The sequence below is a fragment of the Kryptolebias marmoratus genome, linkage group LG11 (genome assembly GCF_001649575.2).
Source record: "Kryptolebias marmoratus isolate JLee-2015 linkage group LG11, ASM164957v2, whole genome shotgun sequence".
Lineage (NCBI taxonomy): Eukaryota > Metazoa > Chordata > Actinopteri > Cyprinodontiformes > Rivulidae > Kryptolebias > Kryptolebias marmoratus.
The window spans coordinates 18911173-18933469 of NC_051440.1; the positions used below are offsets into that span (position 1 = coordinate 18911173).

Genomic DNA, 22297 nt, shown 5'->3' on the forward strand with positions numbered 1-22297 from the left:
TTATTAAAAGAAATTGGAAAAAACTGTTTTAATCTTTTTTAACTTTTACTATTGTGATTTGATTTCTTATGAATTAAAGACCCGGCATTCCTTGGAGGAATGAGGAATGCACCTGCTGCCTTTCATATCAAAGTTTTAAATTAAAATCATCTTATCTTGGAAAATAAGGTAAGTTTTGAATCACACATTAAAAATAAAGTTATGAGCAGACCATACGATATTGTGACATCTCACACAGTGTGTTAGAGCTCAGAGTATATGCTGTGAATGACTCTCAGCTACTACCACATCAGACTTCAGCTCAATATTTACACAGTCGACTGAGGTATAGCAATTTTGTCTTAGCTGTAGAAGCCATCTTGAATTGGACTATCTCCAAATGTTAATTAGCTGCCGATATACAGCACATCCAGTGAATATTTTCTGAGTTTTATTAAAATAGATCCAGTGGTGAATGAGATATTTTGCTAACAGACAGATGCGGTTGACTCCAACAGCTAATGTCAAAGTTTTAAGCAAAGATCTCGTTCGATATGTAACACTTTCAGTATGTGTTGGGGATGACGCTCTACTACTGTACCAAATTTTAGCTCAATATCTAAAACACTGAGTTATAGCGATATTTGTGTCTCCTAAGCTCAGTTGGCTGGGGTGGCCATCTTGAATCTGGTTGACTGTAAAAGTTAATAAGTTGCAGATGTGCATCTAAGTGTTGTTTCCTGAGAGTTGAACTAAAATCTGGCCGGCAGTTCACATGATATTTTGCCAACAGACAGACAAACACATGCAAACACACACTGGCAAAAACATTATTGCCAGCCTTTCCTCTTTTGGGAGTGGGAAATAATCAAAGCATATGGTATCTCTGAAATTTAAATGTGAATAAACAGCAATCAGACAGTTTTTTTTTTATTAAGAATTGAAATGATTTCGCGTGAAAATATCTGCACACACGATTATTGTCATAAAACGTCAAAAAATGCCATTACGCTTCAGATGAAGGAGCCCCAGATGTGATGCCAGGCGGAGGATTCAGTCAGGATTGGCACAATGAAAACAGAGCCAGAGGTCTGAGAAGACATTCTCAAAGAGGCCGCACATGCCAAGATTCAGCTGCTTTGAATATTATCTGCATGTTCACATGTGTTTATTAGTGTGTGTGTGTGCGTGTGTGTGAGCGAGAGCGAGGGAGGGAGAGAGTGAATTGGGTTTAGCTAAAACAGCCAGACAGCTTAATATATCCTGGGAGGAACAGACATGCCAGCGCAGACAAAAGGGTTTATGATAGACGCAACATTTTTTTTCTTTCAAATGTCTGTGAAATTAAATGGTTTCCAGGACAGTTTACTGAATGCCTCCATTCTTATTAATGCCTGATGGCAGAGACGCAGCAAGAAGTGAGGACAGGCATAAATGTAGTTTGAAAAGAATTAAAATGTTTAATTTTGAATAACTGATGTGGCAAGATGATAAAAGGGGCTTTAGAAAGTGCGGCCTCGTCTCAGACTAAAACCATCACAACAAACTAATCATTAGTATTTGAACTGGCAGCTGGTAAAAGCAATATAATTTGTTCAAAGTACAAGCAGAGAAAAGACCCAACAGAAACCAGAGTTTAGATAAAAGGCTGCTGAACTAATCACAATGTGACCTTCTTTATCTTATAAGTAGGAGAAAGGGGACTCGGTGAGGTATGTTTTTATCTCTCCTCGCCAGGACAAGGCAGCAAATTCGATGAAGCCATTTATATTGAATGCATTGAGAAATGTAGACACGAACTACAAGAGAATCACTCTTGACATCATGTAAATTGTGGATGCAAACCGATCAAACATTTATCTTCTCACAATTTAAAGTCAGCATTAATCTAAACAACAGCCTGGATCACATCTAACACGTGATATGCATCTTTAGTGGACTGCTCTGACCTGGTACTATTATGTGTTAAATGATCACAAAGTGGTCACTGCAGACAGATGTGAGGATGTGTTTTAGTGCCAAGTGTGAACACTCAGAGGTGTGCACTTGTGATTATACCACCCAGGTCTTAACAGCCTCTAAGTACAGGGGTGAATGCACCTAAAATGCTCTTAGAGCACAACAGTAAACAATGATAAACAACACATTTGGCAGAGTTGTATACCTGGTTGGGTACTCATGGTAATTATTAGCCATTTGTTTTGCATAATGCTATTGGGCAGTTGCACAGGAAATATAAAGCACTTGATTGTGAGTGACTATACTGCCAATTTAACAGGGCTGGCTCAGTTACTAAGCTATATTGAATAATGTGGACACAGGTCTGCAAAATCTGCCTTGTGCATGATTTTGCTGGCATTTACAAAGAGAATAATGGAGGCCATATGGTTTCCTTTCCTTTTATTTTGTTTGCTTTTACATTTAGCGAGAGAAAGCAAGCAACAGTCCCCAGAGATGCATATGGAGACATTCTAATATTAAGCGTAACATGACAAATTAAGAGTTGTTTATTTATTACACAATCACCTAAAACTCATTTCAATGCCAAGTGCAGACGAGACATAGAACAATTAATTTTGATCTAAATGTTTAATCACACTCATAATAACTACATGTTCATAATTTAAAAATCATTGCTTATGGGCTCGTGACTATTATTTTCAGTAGAATATTTTTTTAATTAAAATTCTTTTTGCATTTCTTTTGATTTCTGTTATTACAAAAATACACTTTTAGGTGATATAGTGAATAACTAAAATGAACAAACCTTGCTAAACACTTACTGTAAGTACTAGGCATGGTTTAGATCTAAAGTTGGACATTTAAATGTCTTGCCAGAGGCACATTGTGTAGAGTTTGTCTGTGAGAACTTTTTTTGTTGGATTCCACCAGTCGATATGAAAATGGGAACACTAGAAAAGGGCATTGTATCTGAATAATGTATGTTTTGCTGATAGGTCCAACATACAGTGTAGAAAAACCCCTGGCTGTTACAGTAGAGGCAAGGTCAAGATCAGGACCCGACTTTGGGTCATAAAACAATAAGCAAGAGATCTTGAGATGACCTGTAGAAACAAAATTAAATAAAAAAGTTATTGCCCACAGCATATTTTTGTTATAATTGTTCCAAGAGATATAAACATACATTAATGGATAAAAACAATATAATGGTTGTTATTAAATCCTTGGTAACTGTGTCCCTATACGTCAACATAGTTGGGGCCACTGTTATTTTGTGGGTCAGAAATTAAAAACTTTGGGGAACCGATGCACTAGAGCAGCAAATCTTTAGTCTAGAGCAAATAAAACCAAAACGGTCTTTAAAAGCTCATTTGGAGCTTTTCAGACACTTTGTAGGGCTTATCATCATTGAGAGACCTGAACAATGTGGACTCTGCTCTTATCCCTCTCCCTAAAGATCACTATTTAACTGAAGAACATGATTTATTCAGTAAAGAAAAACCTGGAAACCGTTCTGCCAATTTTGGTATTTATGTTCTTTCAGTCACAAGTACCCTTCACACAAGACTCTCAAGCCTTTGCTGTGCGTCAGTGTCATGGGTGATAATACAGATGTGGAATGAGGGAGTTAAAGTTGATCCACTGCTGATGCATCTCTAAGCCAGCAACAGAGGTGTGTTACACCGTCAAAATGCTGTGTATGTGTGAAATGTGAGGCACCAGTGTGCAACACAACGCTCTTACCAATAATGCTGTTTTCACTGAGCTGATTTTATGATGCCTGCTTCTGGTGCAAACAGAGGTGGAGCTGAGTGCTACTGTGAAAAGGACTATTGTGGCATAGGATGACATTTCTACATGCACATGTTTGTATGAAAAGAAGCAAATATTTATTAACTTTTTTTCACATTTCTCATTCTGCCCAAGCTGACCAATCACAGCTTTCCCATTTTCTCGGTAATATCCATTTGGCTGCAGAGAAACTATTGTTTTGTTACATTTTTGAGGCTTCTCACTCCATTAACTTACAGCATTATCCACAAAATCAGTAAAACAAACTAATCATCTTATTCATGATACATCAGAGGGAGCAAAAGTTTTATATCTAATCTTTTTTTTGCTTTTGGATACTTTAGCTTGAACTATACTGAAGTAACCAACTCCCAACTTGGAGACTTTATCTTTGCATAGCCTAGTCTGGTCACTGTATGTTTATCTTTTGATGCAAATGTCTTCTTAAATGAAGCAATTTAACAGCATTATTTTATGTAGTTGGTAAAGTTCAGGCACCAACAAAAGCAGTTTTACAGAAAAAAAAAAATCAAGCCCAGACAGCAGAAGCCTTTCTCAAACTCTAGAATCTTTCCTCCTTACATGTTACATCTTTCTTAAATATAAGCAGCACATAGCCTCCAGGTCTGACAAGTAATGCCAATGTGGAATTGAATTGGACCTGCATTCTATTTTAATGACCAGCAGGGTGCTAATGTAGCTGCCAAAGGAATCTTGTATGTCTAAGAGAAAATGATCCTTTTTATATGATGTCTTACTGAACTTAAGAAAAAAAAGCCCCTCATTTTTTTTAATACACATCATCAGTTTTAATGACTCCATTGAGCATAAGGATTTCGTAAATTATGGTTCAAATTTGAGTTTAAAAAAAAAGCTTGATATTTTTAAAGTGGAGTTAATTCAAGTTGAACATGATAGTATGTTTGTTTCTGAACCACCATTCCCTCCAAACACTGGGTTTCAAAAAAGAAACGTGGCCATGGCAAAAACGCAGAGGTGAACATTTCAAAGCTGACATCAACAAACTGTTCAAACTGTGATACGGCCACATCAAGATGTGTTTTTTTAAACTTTAAAAAGAATTCAACATCAGACTGAAGCACCAGTTTCACAGGCTTATCAGTACTATTTAGAACATGTAAACGGAATATCAAGTGGAAAAAAGTAAGCAAACAAACAAACAAACAAAAAAATGGACTTAAATGACTCACTAACGTTTTCAAAGTTCAACTGATATTACCTCCGGCAAGTAATTCAGAATGACACATCAGCTCCCCATGCTGCCATGACATACTTTCTCATACAGTCCCTGGAACACAAAAAGTGTTTATTCAAGAACAGACTCTGTCCATACTGTAGCTAATAAACAAATGCAACTGCACATAGCCATTCATGTGACTGGGCTGTGCTGCAAGTAGCATGCGTGTTTAAACATGCATCACCAAGTGTGACTAATGTCTAACCAATGCTTGGCTAAACTGTAGAATTTGTCTCTTGGCGTTGCGCTGCTGGTTTTATCTGTTTTAAAGGGACCGAATAGGGGTCCGTTCATTGAAGCTGCCAAAAGGATTAGGCTATTTTCTGCTCTGCTCAGCTCAGCTGTGGCCTTAGGCAGGTCTGTTCAAATGGCGACACTGAAGTGCCAAGTGAAGATCTCTTTATTGCATGGACAAACAGAAATTCCATGACAAAGATGATCAGATACGATTGTTATTACAAATTAAAATGCCCGACTTTAATCATTTTAGTTTGGATAAAGAAGCTAAACCCTTGTCTTGTCTGCCACTGATGATGGTCTAATAATCAATTTAAAGAGCGGAAAGCAGCATCTCAGCGCTGTTGCCAGTCCACCATCAGGCAAGTATAGATACTCATAGTGTCAGTAAGTAGTCATGAAATTCATACCTAGAGGCAATTCAGACTCTACAGTCCATCTGATTTGCATGATTTTTGAGAGAAGAAACTTATGTGGATCTGCTGGGGAAGAATAATCTAACCATACAACTGTATCATTCTTAGCAACAGCTGCACTACAAAATAAACTGTATACAAGATGCTGTATGGAACACTGTCGTACAAGAAGAAATAAACTCATTAAGTTATTGTGTATGCATTTAAATTAATGAGAAAATGCTATTCAAGCAGCATAGCATGCTTAAATGATTTCAAATGGCCTCACACGAGTCAAAGCAACAAAACAAAAAAACAAATGACTAAACGCACAGAAACATGTGTAAATGGGGGCATCTTCGCACCCTGCAGACACAATTGCTCTAACATCCCATTCATCAGTATCTAGTCAACTGGGCAAGAGTAATATTGATTGACTCTGGGTGATCAGTAATGTTTTGTAGAATGGGGTTCGACTCACGACTGTCACCTCCAATCACTACGGACCATTCATTCCTAAAATGTTCAGAAAACAGTTGCTTTAAATCACGCTGTTCTTTTCTCTGATAAAAAAAAATCTCCACAGAGGAAACGGACTGAAAGCCAGAGGATTTTGGTTTGAGAATGAAGTCCCTGCCAGCATCCCCTGCTTCTGCCTGGCAGTCTGGAAAACAAACAAGCTGTCCCAACCAGAATAAACAAGACCAGGGCAAACAGAATTACAGTGTTCATGCTAGACAGAGGCTGGCAGCTTTATAAATAATCATTTATAAATTCTGTGTAAACACTGGGAGCATTTTAATTTTACATGCAATTGCCAAAATGAATGGAGAAAAAATTGCATGCTTTGTACTTATTTTTTATATTGTCATGTCCTTATCTTATTGAGGAAAAACAGTAAAAATGTAGAATATTTTTGTCAAACTGACAGGAGTGGCTGTAATTGACAAACGAGGCCTCATATGATGACACACACACACAAAATTATCCTTTTGGCTCTTAGTAAAAACAACAAAAACCTGGCACTGAACTAAAGTTGTCCTTTTAAAAATATTGTCAAAACACTGAGGAAAAATGATCTGATATGTACAGCCAAACAGACTCTTAATGTAAGTGCATGGGTGTGAATGCTTGAGGAATTCCAATTTCAGAAAATGCACTGTTCTTAAGTGCGTCAGAAGTGAAGCCAAGAGCACAGCGCAGGTGCAACCTGGCATCTTCAACGTCAAAACCACTGGAACAGAGCTGCGGAAGCAGAAGACCTCAGAGGAACATGTCTTCTTTGATTTGTGTACTCCTTCACTCTGATTTATCTTTTTATCACCCCCTTGGTGACAGATTTATTGCCTCTGTGAAGACTTGGATATGCATGCAGCTTATGTTCGGCAAGGATGTAGCTTCGCAGAGGACAGGCAATTTCATTTACATTTACACAAATAAGGCTGGTTCCAGGCCTTGGTTACTTGTCTTTGCCCAAGGACACAGTGTCTGCAGATACTATTTGACCCTAATTTAAATACTATCAATTATTTTTTCTAACCCTGCATTTGAAATTCAAATTTGACAGCCAAGAGTATTTTAAGGGCAGGTGACATATTAAAAATGATTTCAGAAATGTTTTTTTTTTTTGGTAACATTTAACTTTCAGAATTAACGACTTGGTAATTTGGGATTTTAATAGGCTATAAAATGTACTGTCAACATACCCAATCAGCGGGAAACCACAGGCAGAGAAGGAAGTGATTTGTAAGATTTGTTGTATCTTTGGGCTGTAAATTGCATAAGTCTGACACTTCTGAAATAGTTCAGTTTAGGAGGATATTTATTCATTCTTTCATCAACAAAATTTTATTACGAATAGTTTTCCCAAATACAAGTGTTTGCATAAAAAAAACACCACTTTTTACTCCTGAAACTAAGGCTTCCACAGCCATTTAATCCAAGAAATGCTTGACCAACAGTTATTATTGTTATAAGGAAAGAAAATTTACCAATACCAACGATTTTAACCGTTTTTCTGCAGCAAGTGGTGCATTTACTTTTTTTCTTATTTCCGGTGTTTTCGCTGAAGGGGCACTTTTATGCAGCAAAATGAACAGCCAAGCACCACCAAGGAAACAATTTGTTGGTGTAAGAGAAGCATGTACAGTAAACACTTTTCTTAGTGTACCTCAGTAACAAGACAAGATCACTGGACCTTTAATATTCAGACTTTTAGAGTTTCCCAGTCATTAGTATGCAGGTGATGATAGGTTGACTTAAAATGAAGGACACATGCTTGTGTAGCATGCCAATCATTTTTTATTAAAGGTTGTCCACTAAATTTCCAGACAGGCATGTCAGCCTCAATTAATAGATTCATGTGAAAAGTTCTCAACAGGAGCTAATAACTATCCATGAAAGAGTTGGAGGGACAGAGACAGCACCAACTGTGAGGCATCTTACAGTATGAAGTTGTTTCAGGGCAGCTGGGCAGCTTGTAGTCATTACTTATCCTCTATCCTCTTTGTCATACTCAGGAGGGTTTGGGAAATAAAGTTAAACCCTCTGCCAAAAAAGTTTAAATTTCACTCCAAGGTGAAAAAATCTCATTTGGACACGTATCTTCTGCACAAGAGAGCAAAAACTGAAAAAAAAAAAAAAACCCGGAGGGTTACACGATGGCTCATCTAAAGCTCCATTTTGACCACATGGAATTGTGTGTGTGTGCGCGGGGGTGGGGGGTGGGGGTGGGGTAGGAGCTATTAACCATCTACAAAGAATTTTGGATCAACGAGTTGTCAAAAACCTCAAGACACTCATGTAAGAGACAGATGGTTTATTATGCAAAATGCCAACTGCAAGTTCTCTTCTAATGAAGGCATTCTTTGCATGCTAAGATGTTGTATTCTTTTTCATACAAGAATAATAAATAAAGATATTTGACCTGCATACCCAGTTTGAAAAAGTAAGAGTATGTATCACTTTTTAAAAATGACATAACCAATAAATGAATTCGTTGTTTTGAGTTTACACTGAGGCACAGCACCTTGATCTACAAAAAATTTATCCAACCGGATGATTGTGTAAATCGGTATAAAAGAAGACAACAATTTATTTTCTTTTCAATAACAGGTACTAAAAACTGCTTAAGAGAAAATCTCATATGGACATATATACTTACTTAAGTATACTGAAACGGTTTTATCTTTAAATTCAGACAACAAAATAATGCATTTTATCATTTCAATCAAACACAAAGACTGAGATAGATCAGAGACAACTAGGAGCTAAAATAATGATGACTCCATGCTGCATGGTTTCTGAAAATAGTTCTGCTCTATTGGCAGCTTGTGGGCAGGAGGTACTACTTCTCCAAGCTCAGCCCCATACATCTGTATCATGCTGACATGTGAGCAGAGAAAAAGACCAATGTAAAAGCACAGGACAAACATTTTCATGATGAAGCACAAATGGATTACCTCCTTCACAATACTTCAACATGCCTCCGCTGAGCCTAGCCCCCCTTCAACAATAACTGTCAACTTAAGACAGAGCATCTCTCCAGAAAATGCCCGAGATGAGAATTCAAAAATCAGCATAGCGTGTCACCAATACAAATGAACCGGCCTTCATGACTTTGGAAATTGTCCGCCTCTGAATCCCCTTCGCTTTTTGTTATCCTATGAATAAATTCATATAACCTCATTGTGAGGGAACTATGAGCGTTACTCACTGACGACCTGTATTACTTGAAGATTATTTACATAACTCGCCGGATATTATTTGTTTGGTCACTCCAGACATTGAACCTCGACGCTTTAGACACAGAGACACATACCTGGGTTTTCATTTCATGCCCATAAATGGATCAAGTCTAAAATAATTGCTCTGGCAGTTCCACTGCCAATTGTGAAAGAAAGCGTGTGAGCACGAACCTGTGTTTTTATTATGTGTGTGGTGTGCAGTAATAACATGGTGCACTTTGGGAGCTTAAGTGAACCAGATTCAGGGAGTTATCCCCTTCGATAGTACTTTGTTCCATCAGCAGGACAGAGTAGGATCTACTACACACTGACAGAAAGAGCTGAGGTCGGTCTGCATGGCTACTCAAGCTGTCGGCGAGGACAAGAAACAAGGCATATGCTTAAAACCAGCTGATGTTAAATTCTTTCAAGATGAATAGAGCGCATTTCAAATTATGACAGAAAAAGCTAACACAACTTGAACAACAAAAAAGTTTAAATTATGCACCAATGCATGGATGAATATTGTAAAAGTTCAATTATAAATGATTCTTTTTTCATATAACACCCTCTTGTGCCACTTTAAAACTTATTAAGATTATTTCGCTTTTCTGTCTGATCAACAGTAAGTGAACGCTGCAGTTTGGGGGGGGGGGAGGAAAAAAAAAAGACTTTGTGGCAGGCATCCTAGAAAAGATACGAGGGTGGGACAAATCCTGCTGTGCATTTTAAAGGCAAGAGTAGCTTCTTATCGGCTCTGGGGTGGATTGCCTCAAGCAGAAGACCACAGCGTTTGCAGAAATGGTTAAAAAAGAGAGACTGGATGCTCAGAGTTTATCCTCAGTGAGGCTTTGGTGTTGCATGATTTAATTGGGGCAAACATGTTTTAATGTGATCACCAAAGACGGGAAAGAATGAGCATAAATCACAGGGGGCAAGAAACAAATGCTGTAAGAGCAACAAATAAGTGCAAATTTGACTGTGGGGTTGCGAGGGCTGGACCTTAATGGGCTGCTACAGCAGATATGTTTTTGTACTGATAACAAAAGAGAACAATCTCTAAGACCCTGAAAACAAATGCATCAGGGCATTTTATAACATTAATTATGTGGTTTCTAAATGTAAATCTCTATCATAAGCTGTACAGATTTGCTTTTAAATCGTGTCTGTCAATATTTCATAGGAATCTGAAGCTGGATAGGACAAGAGTTGCATAAAAAATATTTTTTCCCTCCAGATTATAAACATGCTTGGCTATCCTAACAATGAACACACTCGTTTGTGTTTTATGAAAGCTGCTGTCAAATTACCTGTTTTCATTTCGCTGTGTGTATCTCGGCTGGGGGTCAGTGTCTCCATCATTAACGTCATAGCTTGCCTCAGAGTCCTGAGAGAAAACACGACAAAGAATACCAATGAAGTCATTTAAAATTTATTTTATAGATTTTAATTAACCGTCTTTTTTTTATCTCCCTTCTGTTTTGAATTTTGTCAGAAAAAGGTTTATATATGAAGAAAAAAAACCATTTTAAAGAAAACTATTTTTTCTGCAGAACACGGGTGATGCAGTTGAAGGTCATAAGAGAAAACAAAAGATTTATACAAAAGAACTCTATTGTCATTTCTTTTGAATAAAGTAAAAATCCAACAATGTGTCTCTTGCAATAATTCTTACTGTAACAGGTAACACACATAAGTGTCAGTATTTGGCCAACAGGATAAAAACAAAAACGTCAACACAAATGCTCTACAGTTAGACTGACCTAAGATGTTATAAAAGTAGGTATTTCTTGTTTTAGAACTCATAATAACTGAACAATGCCATTGTTAAAAATAATTTTGGTTTTATAATGTATGATTTTACAATACTGCCAGACTTAACACACCAACAGTCAAACTGTTTGTTCCAGTTAAGAAAAACAGGTTGTTTTAAAGCAGAACTATTTATATTTTATTTTAGAAACAAATATCAGAAATAAAAAGCAATTCTATTGGTGCAAGAAGGACAAAGAAAGTAATCCTGTCACTGTCATTTTTTTACATTTAATCATTTTATATGCCAGTTGTAGCTACATGTAGCTAAATGTAGCATTTTTAATACTACATTTATGTAATTTCTGTAACTAAAAGAAAAGAAAAAACAACTAATGCACATGTGTTTCTGCCATAAATGGTTTAAGTGTGGATTGATTCTTTAGCATTACAAAAATGTAAAGAGGTCAATCAGCATACTGTATGTAACATTCTGAAAGCTGAAAACCTATATTAGCTATAGAAATATTGTAAAAAGGTAAATTCTTGTTTATGATTAAATTTTCACTGGCTAATCTGGATCTGGAGCTGAAGGAAATGGCCTCCTCCAGAGCAGATCAGATGTTTAAAATGGCCTAAGACACTCAGTGCTATGACACTGAATAATATATGCTGCTAATCTGTTAATCCTGATAAACAGTACACATTGTTGTATATTATCACATTTAAAACACATTGAATTTGTCTCTTAAAACTATTCAAACATATTTATAATTAACAGTTTCAGCCCTAAGCCAGCACTGCACATCTTTCAGCTTTAACACCACTCAAACTAACAGTGCCTTTTCCTTTTATTACTGCTAATGAAAAAAAAAAGATTATTATTTTGTTTGTTACTAAGTCCGGACACACTGTATTGCATAGTTTGGAACAAACTGTACAGCTGGATGTGAGCTTTTGCATTTATCACTTACATAATTGCTGAAGAGGTCAGGATGGTCCTTCTCTATGCCATCATCCAGGATGGTCACCACTACACCTCTTCCTGTGTAGCCCTGGGCCCAGGCTGCTTTTGTATTCAGGTCCTGATGTGTCGGATTGGACTGCAAGAGCCAAAAGCCTTTTGTTCAGTTGTCAATCTACTGTGACTGACACTTCCCAAGAAACTAGAAGAAAATAGTCTGCCAGTAAGAGAACAACTCAAATCATCAACAAAGACCTTTTACTTGTTATGTTAAAGAAACACAGCAACGTTTGATCTAAGGTGGTCCATAATCAATGAATAATTAATTCCCTTTTAGTTGATTCACTCCTTACAACACAAACTATATAAGATATCACATCAGCATGTGGGTTAACTTCCAGCTGTACACAAATACCTTTTGCTGACAACTGCACAGCCTTACCTGCACTTACTCTCTTCACTTTGCTATAAACACTTTCAATAAGTGAGGCTAGCTCACGTCTGCTACTTATTGCTGATGTGGGGTTCTTGTTCTGGTGATGGGTTTTGTGTATCTCTCTGTTCACTGAGCTAAAGTAAGTAAAGCTAAATTTTGCTGTTCACTCCTGTCCTAAGGCGGGTAGCTTTTTGCTACGTGATGGGGACCACCATGAAGAACGTTGCGTCTGGAGGTTGCCTGAACAAGAAGAGCACTGATGGACCCTGAAGCTTGTGCACTCTGCTGGCAGCACTGAACTCCTAAAAATCCCAGGTCAAGTATCTGGAAAAAAAGTCCTAGAACTTCCAGCTCTGAGCTGAGTGAACAGGGTTTGATGAAATCAGACAATGATGGCTTTTTAGTAAGGACCTTCGAGGTAAAGGTTTCTCCTTTTCCACAACTCAAGTTTTTTTTTAGTTTGTGATATTTGCTTTGATAGAGTCGTGGCAGGTGCTCATCACCTGGTCATATATATATTTCATAAAAGGGACTGGAAGCTCAGACTTTTGAATAAATTTCAAGTCTTCAAATAATTTGACTTGATTAAAGCTCATGTAGCCCACTGTTTAGGCTAAGTGAAGTGATGGATATGATTTTTTTTTTTTTTTTTTTCCATACAAGACTGTTCTTTTTCTAGTTCTGATCCCTGAAAAACAGGTTGGGGACCTTCATGCACTATCCTTGCATCCCACTTGTGCTCAGTGCACATCTGAGCGCTCTAAGGTCACTGTGAAAAAAAATGTTAATACTTTTGTTAGGTTTTTCTATCAGACTACAGCTCTACAGTGATTCAGCTCTCAAATCCCTCTTCTTCTGCTTTTGCTTCTGAAAAACAGAGAGCCCTATCTGTGTAGTGCACATATACACTGGCACACAGTGTATACTTATGGGATCACCTGTTCATTTGTTTTGCCAATTCAACCAGGGACAAAGCTCTGTTTAAAGTTATGTTCGAGGCTGTCTCACAGGATTTTCAAGACTCTCTCTTGCTTACAGCAGCAGGGAAGCTAAAATCTTCCTTTGCCTCATGACACGAGAGCTCTTTCAATCAAGGATGGGTCAGTGTGGATTCTGTGTAGAGCGGTGATCTGTGAGTGGTTTCTGCACTGCAGCCAGATAGTGATAACTTCAAACACATTTCTTTGGTTCTATTGTTTGGATGTGACAGTCTGTTTGGTGGCTCATCTTGTTTTTTTTTTCTGCTGGATCTTTGCTCCTCTAATGTGTAAGATTTGACCATGGTTCAAGGACGACTCGGTAGGGCTTGTATGTGTCACTTATAAAATATGTGTTGACTGAAAAGGAAGCAATGTTATGTGCACAACTACTGTTCTTTAAAGGAGAGACATAAGCTACCCTTCTGCACTCCCAGGTTCTTTGAGGTGTGGTATAAAACTAAAAACTGACCGTGACAATATATGTGTTTATGTACAGGGAGGACCTTACATACCACTTGACAATATGTTATTAGAGATCTTCAGTCAGGGCACACAAGGCCATGAAATCCCATACCCTGCTTGCTGTATCTCATTTTCCACCAGGAAATAGTAACTATATCCATAACCTTCATAAATCCATGCTGCCTCACGTTGAGCTGCCCAGGATAAAATATTTTTGTTGGATAAAATTACATTAAACTTACATTCAAATAACTTTAAATGTGCTACTGTGAATGATCTAATTTAGCTTTTTATTTTAAACATCAGGTTATATCTAAATTCTAAAGAGGAAAGAGCATTACACACCAGGTACCACTGCTTAGGAAAGTCTGGGTCTGTGGGGCCTTCAAAGATGTCCCTCTTCTTTCTTTTTTTCACCACTTGCTGTTCCACCCACTGGACCTGGAATACACACACACACACACACAGAATACAAATCATTAAACCTACACAAAGGGGACGGAAAAATAAAAAGATCACACTTTGCATGATTGTCTTTACACGATAATGTTAAATTGCTAATTTTCCTTCTTTAGAAATGGCTGCAGTGTACAACAGACTGGAGATGAGAAAAAACATGGCCCCAGCTGTGTTTAAAAACTAATAACTAGAAAGAAAAGCAGAGATGTTAAGAAATCTAATTTATTCCAATGCTCAGATGCAGAAGAAAAGTGGCTGCTGTAGTGTTTCGTGTTCGTGAATAGAGGGTCTTTGAAGATATGGTGGCTTTTGGAATATGCACAGGTCTGGTAAAACAGGGTAACAGGCAATGCTAACATCACATGCAGTAAATGTCGTTTATAGATTTTACTTAGAAGTTGCCCAAATAGCTTTACGCTAAAAAATCCCACAAAAGCAAACCTTTTGATGGTGTGTGCATTTAGTTTTATGCCTAAATGCATATATTTTGAGGCATCTTCCTTTATAAGGATGAAATGTACAAGTAAGAATGCTAAAAAAAATGCCTCGAGTATTTGAAACATTATGTGTCCTGATAACATTCCAGACTTTCATATCAAAGCTGTGGAACAAAATTGCGAAAAGCTATTTTGCAAGTCCTAATGGAATGATTCCTCCAGCTTGTGGTTAAAAACACATCTACCACTACAACACACAACAGCTGATTCATGACAAAATACAAATTCCTCAGCTGGAGATTTGAAGTTATCAGTGAGTCACCAGATAGTTTTCTTGGAAAGTTCTTGTTTTTTTTTTTACTTTGTCCTTTATAAAACCAACAACCTTTGAATCAGTTATAATACAGTTATTTTTTAACACAAACTATTAAAGATTGAATCTATTAGGAATGTACAATGAAAGATTAACCTTGTGCAAATCAGTTTTATTGTTAGCTCATTATTAAACCTTGCTCTGATTAATCAAGAAAAGTTTTCCTTGGTTGTAAATTAAAGAGCAACCTAAAATACTACATGGAATTTGCATGTGGTAGACAAAGTGAGTCTAAAATTGAGATGAAACACCCATGCCCTTTTTTAAGTTGAGGAACTACTTTTGTATGACAAACTCTCAAGGGAAGCATGTGTCAGCTTGTGAATTGCCTCTAAGATGCATTGCCAGCATTCAAAGCAAAACCAGTTATTTAAGCATTTTGGTTACATAAAACATTTTTTAGCTTTTTCACCGTTTCCTTGCTGCAGTCAATAGAGACATACGTAGCTTCTATTCATGCTTGATTTTATGATGACAAACATTCACAGAAAGAATGATTTGAATGCAAGCGTGTTCAGTATGATGGAGGAGAGTGCAGCTTGAAACTTGGTTAGAAACTTGCCACAGAGATTTATGTAATTAACCTTATTTAAATGACCAAAGACTAATGAAGTTCTGTTGAATTTCATTACATTCACACTGCACACAACTGAACTCAATGCTCTGCTGCCATCAAACTAACAAATGAAGGACATGATTATATGTTAACACAATCTGCATTGTTTTGTATATGCAGTTAATGATAATAAATAAAAAATGTCATCTTTGTTTTTTGAATTATTATTATTATTTTTCAATTATTCTAATTGCTGAACATGTACAATATTTCAGCACGATCATTCACTCTAGGGGAAAAAAAAAAAAAATCACACAGTTCTACTTTCAAGACTGAGAATACTTAAAGTAACGGCTACCCTGAGGTCTAGGACAACAGCGAATACTTGACATACACGACCGCACAAAGAAGCAATCATGAAACTAAAGGGAGGTCTCCTCATGGGTTAGAACTCCAATCTGCATGGGCAATAAACTATTTGTTTTATCTTTTGCACAGTGTCCTGAGGACTTTTCCTGTCCGATTACTAAAGAGAAGCCATGTTGGAATTGTTTGTAATACAAAGAGATTAGAAAGGAGACATCCAATGCTTTGAATGGTTAACTATTGTTCAGAGTTTAACGTGGGTGAAATAAAAGGTACCAATCTAAAAAAAATAAATAGCTTCCCCACTTAGGACCTTATTGAAACTTAGTGAGAGTCATAATTCACTTTAAAAAGAAGTCAGACAACCAGTCATAGTTGTAATGACTAATCTTATTTAATCACCTATAAACAAAATGATTCACTGCGTTTTGTTTGAGTTGTAATCTTTCGTTGCACTGACCACAAAGCTACAGTGCCTCCCTCCAACCTTGGTAATTATGAAACAGAATTTGGAGATAGTCTGCTTCTTTTGTGAAGTAAAAACCCCCATTTGTTGGTTAAATGAGTTCATCTGAACACTGCAAATTAAGCCCAGATGAGTCAGATCTACTTCTTTATTATGTGGAGCTAATTTCAAATCATTGAGAAGACAAAATAAAATAAATAAATAAATAAAATTGTTGTGCATGTACAGTCTCAGAGTATATTTTCCATACAAACAATATGCTTTTTTGTTCACCAGCTGTGAGCATTCTTTTACAATATTATTTACACACAATTCAGAGGCACTAATAATTAGGATCAGGAAAGTATTTTAACCATTTACCCTTATGATTTATAGTAGAACTATTTACTTCAACAGTAACCAGTGGATCTGGGGGCTGAATGCCACAGAAAAGCTTAGCAAGTCAGAGCACACTGCAAGATAAACCAATCTGTTACTGGTTGTGGTTTCTCTATTATATTTGCTGGCAATAACAAATTTAGACAATTACCAGCCATATCCACTACGGGCTCATGCACCAAATAAAAATATCAAACTCTTAGAGCAGATACAAAGTGTTGCAAAGCTTACAGAGGATTGAAGAGAATGGATCAGAGAGCAAAAGATCTAATGTAAAGTCCCTTTAAAACATGTATGCAGTAAACTGTCCAAGACTGCATTTATGCAAAACAAACAGCAGCCAACCCAAAACAAATCAATTCTTTTCCTCACAGAGCAGATGGGGGTGTGGAGGAATGATGACAAACAACCCTTGCAAGCATAATGGTAAAAGCTTATGCAACCTCCAATGTCATCTTGCCACTGCGTGATTATTCAAAGGGGATGGTGATAAGCTGCATGTTAGAGCCATGGAGCAGAGGAAACGGAACAATGAAGGTTGTGTGAAATGCTGCAGCTGGATTAGGGAGAGGAAAAACTGTAACAAGCTCAGAGCTCAGCAGTGACTAATCCAAATCCAACCATTTTGTTTTTATTGTCTTTTAAATCTCCGTTTGTTTTAACCTGGTGAAGGATAACATTTTCTTTTTATTTTTCATGGATCAGATAGCCTTACACCCAAATGAACTTAAATAAACAGATGGAAATGCAATCCCACTTACCTGTACCGTGGTGTTTTTAATTTATTATTTCTTTTTTGGCAGTGGTGAGTTTTGCCTGAGGTTGTCTCTGCTTTTGGTTGTGTGGGTGGGGAGGTAACTTTGGTACAAGCTGTAGTATCTCAGCAAGAGACCTAATGACCCACATGGTTGAGGGTTCAAATGCTGAGTTAGCCTGAACTATTGACTTCTGTTGAGGCAGTTAGATGGAATCTCCTCTGTAAGAAATATTTTCATATCAGCCGAGGCTTAACTTCTCTGCCACCTCTGTGGGCTCCACTTCCAGCTCCAAAATGCTTTCATTTGGTTATTCTGATTTTAAATATACAGAGCAAGTAGAGAACTTGACTGTCCATTTTGATTAATAATTTTGGTCCTTGACAGATACTGACTAGACGCAGAAAGACTTTCCATTGGCTTTCTCATTCCAGCAGTAATTTTGCGCAGTTCATGCTGAATTTTGTGCTTCACTGCTGCGCATCGATCTATAACCCAGTATCGCACATCATTAATCCCTCTCCAGTGACAATGACGAAACCATTGGATCTGTCACTGCCCTTGCTAAGCCTCATTGATTTCTCTTTTTAGATTGTTTTTTTTCTTAAAACAAAAAATACCCTTACTCTTTTTGAATTCATTCATCATACTGCCATGGCACTCTTCAGCCCCCAGACAGGCACCTCTAAATCATCACGCTAATTAAAATTTGTAAACATCCATTTCACCTTAGCCTTTGACACTTCTGCCCTCAGAGAATACCACCATACTTTACTTACATTATTTTTAGGCTTGGCATGTGTCAGACTACATCAGTCTTTTCTTACACTTTTTAAATTCATTTCAAAGCAAAAATTATTGTAGGACACACTTGGGAGATCAACAACTCTGAAACAACTGTGTTCTCATTTTCTAACCACCTTTTTTGTTTACTACCATTTGAGTACCTTCCAAAGGAGCTTTTACTACTCCTGCCACCCTTGTTTAAATTGCAAACATAGTCACAGTTTGATGGAGGCAGTATCCTGGCAGCAACCCTGAAAATGAAGAGTGTCTTAAGCAGATATGTGCATACAAGCTGCTGGTACTGAATGCTGAGTTGAGGGTTCTTTGAATATTTTGGCATCAATTTGGAAAATTGGGAAAACCAGCCACTAGGGAGCACAAGCAAGTGTATCTCTCGTACCGGTCCAAAGCCCGGGTAAATGGTGAGGGTTGTGTCAGGAAGGGCATCCGGTGTTAAACACTTTTGCCAAAACAAACATGCAAGCTCGTCCAAGCGACACCATACCGGATCGGTTGAGGCCCGGGTTAACAACGCCCGCCACCGGTGCTGTTGACAAGCAGCATGCTAGCGAAAATTGTGCTACTGTTAGCTGAAGACCACGAGGAGGGAAACGTGTCAGAAGACAGGGAGAAAAGGGAAAGGCAAGAGTGTAGGACTGAGGATAGCAACTCTAAACATAGGGACAATAACAGGCAAATGACAGGGAATACATGTCACCTACTAGCAAAAAAACCTGTTTTGAGTTAACAAAGTATAATTTTAACTGCCACTGAACACGTCATGTTTGTTATGCTTCATATTATTTCAATACTGTCAGGAAAGAATTATTAACATATTTCTATATGCAGCGGAACAGGGCAGGCACGGCATACTGGCAGCAGCCTGTCTGAGTGGAAGCTTCATGCGGGGGTGGGGATGTTTGGTGCATCTTGGACCCCGCTGCTTTCTCCTCCTTTGTTTGCATGCGGCCCACATTGAGTGTTTGGACATATTAACGGCAAGTCTGTCTAATTCGTTTCTCTTTAGTCTATTTGCTTTATTTCTTCTTCATGTGTTTTTGAATAAATATATTCTCCATTAAACAGATAGAAATCCAGTAAAAGTAACTTTGAAACATTTATTATAACAGTGGCATTTTCAGAACATCATTTTACTCATTTCTATTTTAATATTCTTTGTTCTACTGTTTTCTTTCTTTTTCACTACAATTGTATTGCAAAATCTGATAATATTCTGCAGTAGGGAAAAATAAGAAAAATATATTGGAACTGTGCATACATATATTACAATTTAATCCTTAGAGTTAAACCATTTCTAATATGTATGAGCCTATTTTTATCAGTGAAGAAAAATGTCAAAAATAATATAATTGCCATATTTAGATCAGACTACACCTCAACAAAATGTCCAAACCAAGAATGAACTGTTGAGGCTGCCCTTCACTAGTTCTCTGTCTTTATTTTCTCCTACATGCTTGGAGGTGGAAGCTGGAGCAGGCGGTATTCACAATGTTGCAAACTACATCATCATTTTCAAAATATACAAGCGCTAGGATTCGACCAGGTAAAAAGGTTTACTGATGTGATTATAAATTTACTGTTAAAGTACATTAAAAAAAGACAAGACATGGGTTTTGGCCAAGACAAAGAGAGACAAGACAGCAATTGCCAAAGCCTGTCTCAAGCACAATATCAGTCCATCTATAATATATATATATATATATATATATATATATTTACAATTAACATATTTTCAAATGTTTATGCTCCCCCTTCCATGAATATAAGGTTAAACAAAAACAAGTAGAGCTAATATATTTAAATCACCAATGGTAGTTTAACCCTGTGAATCTGTTAGATTGCCCAGATCATTTTGTGAAACAAACCAACCCGACTGTCAAATTAGCAAAGTTGACATTTCAGAGGGGACTAAGTTTTACCCCTGTTTTGACAAGAAATGTAATTATGCAAAGTAGATTAAATTAAAGTAAACACTCTTGCAGAGTCTTCAGGAGGAGATCAATTCTACATCCCTCATTCAGATTCAACTTGTAGCCTGCAAGTTTGGCTCCAGTTTGGCCATGCATGGATGATCCACTCCAACGTTACACTGTATTATCAAGTTAAAAACAACAGTTCTGCAGCTTGTGAGGAGAGTCAGAAGTGAAGGGTTTTAGTTGAGTTGCAAGAGAATCGGAAATGTGACAGTTGTGACAGTTTCCATGTTTCAGCTATTTTAGATAAAAGAAAATGAACAAGAAATGTTAATGTATGAATATGTCTTATTTCATTATCATTATTATTATTATTAGGGGGATTGAGGCAAGACAAGGAAAAAACAACCAGTACATTTGTAACTGCTTTAGTCCCTGCAAAATGTCCTTACTGAATTGCTTATTAAATAAAAAACCTTCACCATGAGAGCTTTTTATATTAATTATTTCTTTTTATTAAGGCCTCTATTATAATCTGAAAAATCTCCTGCTGGCTAAACAAGACAGCGGTGTAGTAATGTATAAAGTTCACATCTAATTACCATTTTTATGACAAGGCTTTTTTAAAAATACCATTCTGTTGTTTTCTCAACCATTGTTTTCTCTTTAATGTGCTTTGACCTAGAGGCTAGAGATGCATATTTTGATTTAAGATTAAGTCGCAGCTTTATGAAGCGTGCCATGAGTATAATTCAAAGAAGTGACAATCAAATTTCTAGACACATCATCATTTATATAATGAATGATAATGTCTAATCCAAAAATTCTGATTAAGATACTCAGAACAAATAGGTATTCTCCAAAGTATGTGTATGTTTTCAAAGTTTCCATGTTTTTAAAATAAAAAAGAATGCACAAGATCCTGCAAATTCAATACCCCTTCTATAGCAAATAATAATTCAAATACACCCATGAGCCACAACATTATGACCAATGATAAAGAAAAAATGACAAAGCAAAGGCCTACTAATGAAATTCGTGATCCTGGCAAATATACTAATATTATTTTGACACTAACTATCACCTTAACCATGTTTTCAAACTAGTTACACACTCAAATGGCAAAAGCACTTCCCTTTAATGGGATCTGACAGGCAAGTACAAACCTAAAAAAAACAACATTTCACAGGACTCAGAAAATACATTGCTATTATCAAGGTATCAAACACCCCATGACATCCAGTCTTGTAATCCAAACCTTGACAGAGCTGTTTAAATGGGTACAATTGGGACATACATAAATACATGGTCATAATGTTATGTCATATTAGTATATATGTGCTGAATAGTGAAACAGTTTCGTCTTTAGCGAACAATTGAAATGGTGTGTAAATTTGCAATTTCAAGGTGAAATAATATGATTAGAATCTTTTGTGAATGGAATGAAGTGGAAAAGTGCAAGAAAATATTTTTAAAATCGTAAAATGTAATCCTCTTTAGATATAAAAAAAATACAATCAACACAGGCTGCTGGGAATTGCTGGAGACTACCAGACTTGCCCTTTTGCTCGGCAACAACTCAGATACAAAATAAATTGTTTTGTCTTCAAGCCCCTGGTAAGAAAAAGAAATCATTCCTCTACATGGCACTTTTGCACACACTGAACTACATCTTGTACACACAGAGGCTATAAATTTTCAGAGTTAAATAAAATTAAATGCCCAGAGATTGCACTTCTGATTTAGATTACAAATCTTGTTCTTTACCATCATCGTGATCAATGCCAATTGTTATTTTTTTAAGTGGATTGGGTCAGGGGGACAGCTAGAAAAACAAATGTGGATT

General features: G+C 36.9%; 1 protein-coding gene across 2 annotated transcripts in view; it reads right to left on the minus strand.

Moving 5' to 3' along the window:
* Positions 1-22297, minus strand: part of furinb (furin (paired basic amino acid cleaving enzyme) b) — an 83550-nt gene that overhangs the window by 22783 nt on the left and 38470 nt on the right. For both annotated transcript variants that reach the window (XM_017423047.3, XM_037978446.1), the window contains exons 4-6: positions 14287-14382; positions 12074-12202; positions 10658-10734 (exon numbers count right to left, since the gene is read on the minus strand). In XM_017423047.3, coding sequence (XP_017278536.1) covers positions 10658-10734; positions 12074-12202; positions 14287-14382 — 302 coding nt within the window. The remainder of the gene's footprint in view (positions 1-10657; positions 10735-12073; positions 12203-14286; positions 14383-22297) is intronic.